We start from the raw sequence: 9,213 nt of genomic DNA on the forward strand, positions 1-9,213 counted from the left end.
GTAGTAGTAGTAGTAGTAGTAGTAGTAGTAGTACAAGTGGGGTGGTGTTAATCGATACAAATTACCAATAATATACTTTATAATATACCTTATCTGTATACCACGCAGATTAGCTCCTTAGAAGTATACCTCTTCTTTCACTCACTCTCTCTCTCTCTAGCACACGAATTAATTAAAAGTCGTTTTATCCAGTATCAAAGAGACACGTTTGTTAGCTTTTTGCTTTTCTTTCATTACAGCTTAATGATATGGACAAAAAAGATGCAAAATTCTCACGCAATATATTTGTTTTTCTGGTATTATATATATCGTATAACGAAGAGATCGGTGTATTTTTTTTTTTTTCTGTTAATTTGGTAAAATGCCCGATCGTGAGTTACAAAATATTGTATATATCCCTGGCACACGTTGTGTAATTTATATGTATATATGTATTGAAAAAAGCAGAGAAATACGAGAGAATTTATCAGAAGGTTGTTTTTCTTCTTCGAAAGATAAGAGATTATTACACATCGATATTAGTAAATATATTTGGTCGATTTACGCGTTACCTAAATCGTTTTATTAAAAATCGTTAAGCCTACTATGTAATATATTATCACTAATATGATGCCCCACACAGTAAAGTTACTTAGAATATCTCGGTGTTCAAAGTCGAATAATCGAGAAGAAAACTTAATATAGGTAAAATTAAATTTAACGTACCCTGAAATATTATTAATCATAAAATCTACTCCCATATTTACCCGCTAAACAAGCGCTCCTCCTCGTCTCCTCTCTCAATCGCGTGCGCGTTTCTCGTTTTATTTTTCTTTCGCGCAATTTTCACGCGTATACCATATCTTTCTTCTATTTCTTTTTTGTTTTACGATTTTTAATCGCGTCGTTAAGAATTTTCTGGCAAGAATCCAATCTGTTTTTCTTGCGATCTGATTCGGTGTTAAAAGAATTTCGTGATCGTCGATTTTAATTAGAAATATATCGAATACGACGGAGCAACCGGAAGTTACGGAATAATGTCTCCTGTGAAAACATTACCCGGCAATTGTGCCGCTAATTAGGAAGAAATATACCAAATAACACGCACCCTAGCAAGTATTAACATGTACACACTCGCTATCAATTAATAATAGAGTATTATCCTAAATATATGTCCGTAAATCGGTACTTTAAAACACATATCCTAAAAACAATTGGTTGTTGCTTTATATCTTTTTTTCTTTTCGTTTTTTTTTTTTTTGGTGACGACAATCGAACCGCAGAAGGTCCGAGTTATCGTCGATTTTTTTTCTTATCTCGGATGGGAGCAGCCACCATTCCCATCATAAATGGAACAACTCTTCATCTTTACTTCTCGTAGTAAAGTCCCCTTTACATTAAAAATCCACACCCTAGACATAAATATGTACGTATATATGTATGTAGTTTCTCGTTCTATGCGATGTGCATTTAGCTTTTCTTTTCTCTCGGAATATTCGACAACGCGCCGTTCTCGTTCAACGGTGTCACAGAGTGGCTCCCCGCGGCGCGTTTTTCGCAAAAATTGCAGAGACACACACCTCGACCGTACATTATTTATCGGAAAAAAAAAACACGATGGAATTGTGCTCGATGCTTCCGCTTCTCTATCTCTTTTTTTCCCCTAATTTGCAAAAGTTACAGGATACGACACATGCGCCTTTTTTTCTCTTAACAATTACACGTTACGCCGATTTAAAACAGAGACCACACACATGAACGATGATATACATATCAAGGGAGGGAAGTTCAAGAAAGTATACTTCTCGCACCTTGAAATATCGCTCTCGAAGAGAGCAAAGAGCTTCTGTTCTTCATTTTTTTTTTTTTTTTTTTTTTTTTTTTTTTCTATTTTATCTCCTCCATCGTCGAGAGTTCGTCGACGACGGAGGAGAATGTTAAAGTGGACATCGAGAAAAGTTCGCGTTAACAGCTTGAAAAAGCTACGAAAAAGCAGCACAACACTGAGTGCTGATGTTCTCGTCTCTCCATCTCTTTCTCTCTCTTCCTCTAACGCGGCTCTACGTTTTATTTTCCTCGTCGGAAATCAAAAGGACATATTTCTTCTCTCTTGTGCGTGTCTCTCTGTCGATGGAATTCCTCGGCGCACCAACAGAGAGGGCTACAAATTTCTTACAAATTCCGAACACGCGAAATCACTCGCTACGAACGGTAGCGAAGAACAAGTGAATAACGCGTGATTACAGCGGTTAATCATGAGGTATATACTTGGATTTAGACAATCATCGGTGGATGGTTTTTACACGTTTAACGATACTCTTCTTCCTTTTCCCGTATGAAACGGTAATCAGGAAATATACAGGCTGGAGCGACAACAATGTCCACCTTGAATATCGCCGTTATTTGTGGTAATATGAAAAAAAATGTATATAAAGCTTGCACGGTATAGAGGAGGGCGTTATTGTGATACCTATGCGTGGTCACCTCTGTTTGTTTAAATACAACGCTATGTTGTTTTCATCGCGGTGTGATAGCCGGTGTTGAGACGATTTCAGAGACGATGAGACATGCACGTGATGCAGCGATACGAAGATTGGAACTGTACCGGAACTTTGATAAACCGTAATGTAAGAAAGTTTATTTTACTACCACATTTGACCCTTGCACGATCTTCAACACCGGCTCTATCACATCGCGATAAAAATAACACAGCATTCTGTTTAAACAAATAGAAACGATCTTGAAATAATCTCTATATCTCCACCCACGCAAAAAATATATCACAATATGCCCCCCTCTATACCGTGCAAGTTTTACATACAACAGTTTTTCATATTATTACAAATAACGGCAATATTCACAAGGTGGACGTAGTTATTGCCCCCCACCCTGTGTATCCTCGAAATGAAAAGAAAAAAAATACTTGGAAGCACTAAGTTGTGTGTTTCCGTTTCTTCTGTCACCTTTGTCACAATGCATGTTTTTCTATCCCCCCTTCGTGGCAATCCAAGAGAAATTACAGAAGAGATACTTCCACCGTAGACAGACTTCAGAGCGTGCCAAAAAAAAAAATGATCGAAACTCTGGATCACACAACACCCCCAAGTTGGGTTACGCGCTCTTTCAAAATTCCACCCCTCCTCTCGCTTCTTTCGAACAACCGTTCTCCATCGAAGTAGTATTTCTGGACCAAGAGTCACTATTAAAAGTCACGTGAACATTCGTGGGTGTATCCGTCTCTCTCGCACGTTTACAGCGGGCGTCGAAGTGCGCGGCTATTTAAGCAACCCGCGTTTCCGCGGCTGAATCAGAATAGTCGAAACAGTCGTCTACCTGAAACTCTACCGGTTCGGTTTCTCCGTGCTACTTCTCACCTAGTTTTCTGCCTCTTGAACGAGCGACAAAGGAAAATTCGAAGGTGTGTGGTGGTTGGTTATGGTGTTCTTACTTTCTTTGCTTTCTCTATCGTTCTGCAAGTTAATAATCAAACCCCCGCTGAGTTCTTCACGTTCCCGGAGAAAACGAAATTACCCCTGTCACGGTGTGGTGGTACTGTGTTTTTTTTAAAGCTGTGAAAAAAGCTTCGTGTGGTTTCGTTAATTCGCGACACCGCACGTATCGTCGTCGCTCCAGTGTGAATCGTTATCGTTGATCGGTCGGTGTTCTTACTTTCGCCGGACGGAAAAGAAAACTAGAAAACGCGTAACAAACGCTCTCCCCGCGAAGGAGTGTGTAAACCTAAAAAATAGCGTGCGGCTCTAAGAACGCTGATTGGAAAAACTCTTAACGACTAGTAACACGACACATCTACAATAAAAACGCTTCTTATCCGCCGTTCGAGTGTCCGTGCGTATCATCTAATCCGATTAGCGTGTTAGTTAAACCCCCTTAAACCTAGTAGAAAAAGGTACTACCGTTAAACCTATACGCAACGAGCTAGCTCTCCTCTTTTACCTTCTCCTCGCAGCAAACACCGTATATCTCGAAGTTTTACGCGATATCATCTCTTCGATGGTTTTTTCCTCGTCGTTAAAACGACGTATACACATTTCGTCCGTTTCTCTTTACGTTTTATCGTAATATATATTTAACGTTATATTAAATTCATTCGCGACAAATACTTACCACTTTCTTTCTTTCATCAGCAATTAGAGAATTCGTTTTCTGTCACACGCATACTATTACGATAACACTTTCTTCATCTCCCTGACTAAATAACTAACGAAGTTTCGCGCACGAATATTATCGAGGATACAGTTAATCCCTCCCTTTGTTTTCCCTTATCGTCGGAACTCTTTCTCGTCGATTAGAGGTTAGTATGGACGCTTGTAGCTTATCGTAGTTTTCAAAGTACGATCGTCGAAGCATGATTTTGTTTAAACAGCTAAGTGTAGCATTCGTTCTCTTTTCTCACCAGGTTGCAACACAACCTCTCTGTTTTTCTTTCCCTTTTGAAATATCAAAACTGTCTCTTCTCGTTCCATCTCTCTCTTCGTAAAACGTTCGTGATGTATCGCACACCAAAAAACTCTTTACCCGCTCAAAATATGCACGATGCTGTTGTATTATTCCTTTCTTATGGTATATCGTGTGTTCTTTTTCCTGCTTCGTGTTCGTGGTATTTATCGATTGTGAAAAGTTTCTTTGAAACACCTCTCTTAATGTCGAGATACATAGAATGTGATCGAGGAACGTGAAAAGATCTACGGTTCTTCTTCCGACCAGGTGTTTCCGATGAAACAACGATCCTGTCGTGTACCTCTGGTGTTACTATAAGCCGAGATCTTAAACGTCTGTTGACATGTGTGGTCAGAATGTGATATAGGTATTAAACTTGTGCCAGTTTTTTTTTTTTTTTTTTTTTTTAAGTATGCTAACTCCTAAACACAACGATTAAGGATTTTTCTCTTGTATTCTTCGATTGTTCTCTTTTTCATCCTCTCTCCTTAAACACCTAGGCTCCTATACGTAACCTAAAGCTATTTTAGCAGGAGTATAATAATGCGTATTCGATGGAATTTTTTTTTTTGTTTTTCTTAGTCTTGTAACTTCTTTTTCTTTTCTAATACGCCGACGTATACAACAATATAGACGAACGCTATACAACTATATCGACGACGCGCCTCCACAAACGCGCACCCATTTTTGTTCAACGGTGAAAAACATCCGCGTCTTTTTTCCCAAAACTTTTGTAATACAGAAAGATCGTGTTAAATTCGATTCTCAAGGGTGTAAAATCCTAAGCGAAAAAGTATTTCGAGTTATTCGAGGATTTTCGTTTTTTTCTCGCGTTTATCAGCGTGTTTGATGTGTCTTCGGGGATTTTTCGCGGGTCATCGGCGTATTTCGTGTATCGGACCGTCTCTCGCGTTTATTAGCGTATTTTACGATCTTGGACATTTTTTCTTTTTTGTCACGTTTATTTGCGTATTTGCGATCGTGGACATTTTTTTTTTTTTTCTCGCGTTAGTTTGCGTATTTGCGATCGTGGACATTTTTTTTTTTCTCGCGTTTATTGGCGTATTTGCGATCGTGGACATTTTCTCTCGTGTTTATTAACTTATTTGCGATCGTGGAGATTTATTTTCTCGCGTTTATTTGCGTATTTGCGATCGTGGACATTTTTCTCGCGTTTATTAGCGTATTTGCGATCGTGGACATTTTTCTCGCGTTTATTAGCGTATTTTTGCGATCGTGGACATTTTTTTTTTCGCGTTTTACCGGGCATTTGATAGTGAAGTTTGCTCGCGTTTATTCTCGTTCACTCGTGAGATGTTCCTTTTCGTTTCTTCGCGTACAAATTCTAGCATACCGCCGATACATTCGAGAAAGTTCGTCGTTCTCGAATGATTTCCGTTCGAGAATGCTCGTTAGAACATGCCAAACTGTGTGTGTTTCTACTTTCTTCGATAAAACTTCCCATTTCAATTTGAATCTTCGACTGGAGAGAATTTGTAATTAGTCACGGGTTAACGTCGGCAAAAATTCTTCGACCACGCGATTCGTCTTATCCTGTGTCTCGAATGTTGAAAAATCTCGAATTTACAAATCGCGTTTCGTTCTGACGTACGACGAGAGATAAATTAGCATCCTGCTTGCGTTTGCAAACCTGTATATTCCCGTGCGTTCGATGAGAATTTGAATCGACAAATGATGGGTGCATCGATCCATCCGGATGCGAGAAAGATTCGAAACGAACCCCCCGCTTCTACGCGATCGAGTAGATATTTATCATTTAAGGAATGAACCTGTTTTGCCGTAATATACCTATTATCTCGTTACACAGTTCGATGGGAAATGCGCTCGAGGAAACGCGTAAACAATAATAGGAGGAAACACTGTTGCAAGCATTCGCTGCTCTGTTTATAATCGAGATAAATATTAAGCCTAAATGCTAATTATTATTGTTTGTTTGGTAATTACATAGCAAGAACTCTCAACGGTGTCTCAGCGATTTTTCTTCTTCGTTCTCTCTTGGTGGAATTCGTAAAAGCGACCCTTCTCGTTCGCTCGTCCTTTTGGAAAAAGGCTGAACGAATAAAAATGGAGAACTTTTGCGTTTTTTCGTTCAAATCGTATCATCTGTGTATTCCCTCTCTCGTTCGAGGAATATATTTTAGACGTACTCGTTGCCCGAGATTAATATCTAAATCTGCAGGATGGGATTGTAATCCCTAATTTAATTGAGTATCCGTTTCTTTTTTCTTTAAACACGACAGAGACACGTGAGATTCACACCCCACGCTCACTCACGTTCTTCTCTCCCTTTTAAGCTCAAGTATAATCTTATTTTCTCAAGTGTATTTTCCTTTCGGGAACCTTAGTACACACGTTCTTAAGTAAACACCTTACTTATATTCCTAACCCTTATTAAAATCGTCGTAACACCCTTCGCGTATTTACATCTGCACATTTGCGCACATCTCGTTAATTCACGCGTTTCACACGCGTTTCTTATAAATCCTCCCCCTTTGCAATCGTCATTGTCGTATCTTTCTTGTGTCTCTCACTTCTCCCGTCGCATCAATGCTCGTCAACTCTACTTATGTCAAACGTGTGTCCTGGATCGAAGAGCAAGAACTTTGACCGATACTGATCTAACACTGGTTCTCTCTTTTTCATATAAAAATTCAGATGTCGGTGGTACCTCTGATATTCCGCGACTGGTGGGACGATTTCGACCGACCTGTGTCCCGACTGATGGACCAACACTTCGCCCGAGGATTGAACAAGGAGGAACTGGTATCACGGTTCTCCGATCTCAGCCTCGACAGACCTCTGCGCTCGATCTTCCGCGACAGATACTACCGTCCGTGGAGGAACGTGACGCGTGAACACTCGAGCGGATCGAGCACGGTTCAGATCGACAGTCAAGACAACTTCCAGGTTAGCGACCTTCTTTTTTTTCTCTTTTACCGATCACACCGTGTATAATTACACCTCCCTCGTGACTCTACCGGAAAATGTGAGACTTGCAAAGCCCTTGGATGCATTGGATGAAGTAGTAAGTAGTAGTTTGTTGAGTATAGATCGCAAGATTTCGTTTGATCTAAAGGATGTACAATCTCGTTGGGTTCAAGTTTCGATTGCTCCGTGTGATTTTAATCAGCAAGTGATCTAACGACCAAAAAAGCGTGTCAAGTGAGATGGATATTTGTTTTCTCGGTTTGGTCAATTTCTTTCTTTCTTTTTCTCGCTGATATAACGAAAAGGGAGATTTTTGTTGGAGGTTCGAGTATTGCTGTTTTCTAGTATTGTCACTTGATTTATTCTTGAGAATCTGTTTCAACTCAGGTATTTGGTGGTGATGCGACTATCGCTTGTGGTAGAGAATCGCGAGCCATATCCATAGTTATCACTCGACGGTACGAACCATATCTATTGTCCGGAGACAATAGGTATGGTTGCGACTACTCGTTTGATTCGAGTGTTAACTATGGATACGGGTCAAAAGTGATCTCTTTAGAAGCTTTTTCTTTTTTTGTCTTTTGTGTTTTTTTTTTGTTTTTTTTTGTTTTTTGGAAGACTACAAGTTAATCTGGTATTACTGGATTTGTTATCGAATCTTGTCAAATATGCCAGTGATCGATTGGTGTTTTACATTGTATATGCTTCGAAATTGATTTTACTTCACACTGCCAAAAGAATCTGACAAATGTTCGAGTGAAATATTTCATCGCGATCTTTCACTGGAGAATTTCGAGCTGTTGTTTCGAACAATTTAGCTGGCACCGCGTTCTCAGATGGTCTGATCCAGTCTATACTATTATGTGTTCTATCCAAGGTGTCGTTTTTCATGTATTTACTTGCAAAAAGGACGAAGTATCTGCAACTGTTTGGTCTATTTTCAATTTTCCGTTTAAACGCCGGTTATTATTGGGCTAAGCAAGTGATCTCTGTCGAATTCTTTCTTAGCAAACGCTGTTTGACAAACTCTTAGACGGTTAGGTTTATTCGTGAATGTTTGGACGAACTAGTCGCTTGTCGATGATAGCGATCATTTTCTCTGAAAGCTGTCGATTTGTCTGTACGTGTGTCGCAGAATCGTTGTTCGAGAAGGGGTAGCTTAACTACGGCACGCTTCGTTAGTCACGTATTTATCTCGGTCAACGTGGAAGCTCTTTAAACGCTCTCAGTTTCGATATAGACGAAAGGGGTTAACTGGAAGTCTCAGGGAGGAACACACCGAGAGACCACTAACGACGTTGTTCAATATTCAGCAATGAAAGAAATCTCGGATATTGCCCGATAGTACGCACATTTAAACACCAAATCGATATTCCAACGAAGTGTGTCTCGAGTAATCAACGAAAAACGTACTTTTTCTCGGGCTAAAGATGTTGTTCCCCCTTTGGTATAATTGTTAGGCTGCATTGCGATAATTAACCTCTTAACACGTTGATGATTTTAGTATTCCTCATGATTTCTCGACGATTATTTCTGAGCCAACGTTCTCCCTCCTCAAGTTGGTGTTTTTTTTTCTTTTTTTTTTTTTCAAAAATTTTTGTTCAAATCTGTGTGTGTGTGTATGTGTGTGCTGTATAGGTGAGAAAAAAACAGCTAGAAGGAATGTGTTCGAGTGAAGATTCCTCTGGTCTTCTGTAGGATTCCAACCGGAAACGGATGGAATCCCACAGAAGATCGGAGGATTTAAAGGGGAAAAAATATGAAGGGTGCAAAGAGTCTCTTAGTTGTCGCGTTAGAGTGTGAATTAGGATAGATCGAAAAAGGTGA

General features: G+C 39.6%; 1 protein-coding gene across 1 annotated transcript in view; it reads left to right on the forward strand.

Moving 5' to 3' along the window:
* The window catches only part of LOC108577330 (high affinity cAMP-specific and IBMX-insensitive 3',5'-cyclic phosphodiesterase 8A-like), a 32,496-nt gene that overhangs the window by 16,104 nt on the left and 7,179 nt on the right, over positions 1-9,213 (forward strand). The window contains exon 18 of the mRNA XM_017940471.1: positions 7,114-7,365. Within this exon, the coding sequence (XP_017795960.1) occupies positions 7,114-7,365 (252 nt within the window). The remainder of the gene's footprint in view (positions 1-7,113; positions 7,366-9,213) is intronic.

This window comes from Habropoda laboriosa, unplaced genomic scaffold (genome assembly GCF_001263275.1).
Source record: "Habropoda laboriosa isolate 0110345459 unplaced genomic scaffold, ASM126327v1 scaffold697, whole genome shotgun sequence".
NCBI classification, from domain to species: domain Eukaryota; kingdom Metazoa; phylum Arthropoda; class Insecta; order Hymenoptera; family Apidae; genus Habropoda; species Habropoda laboriosa.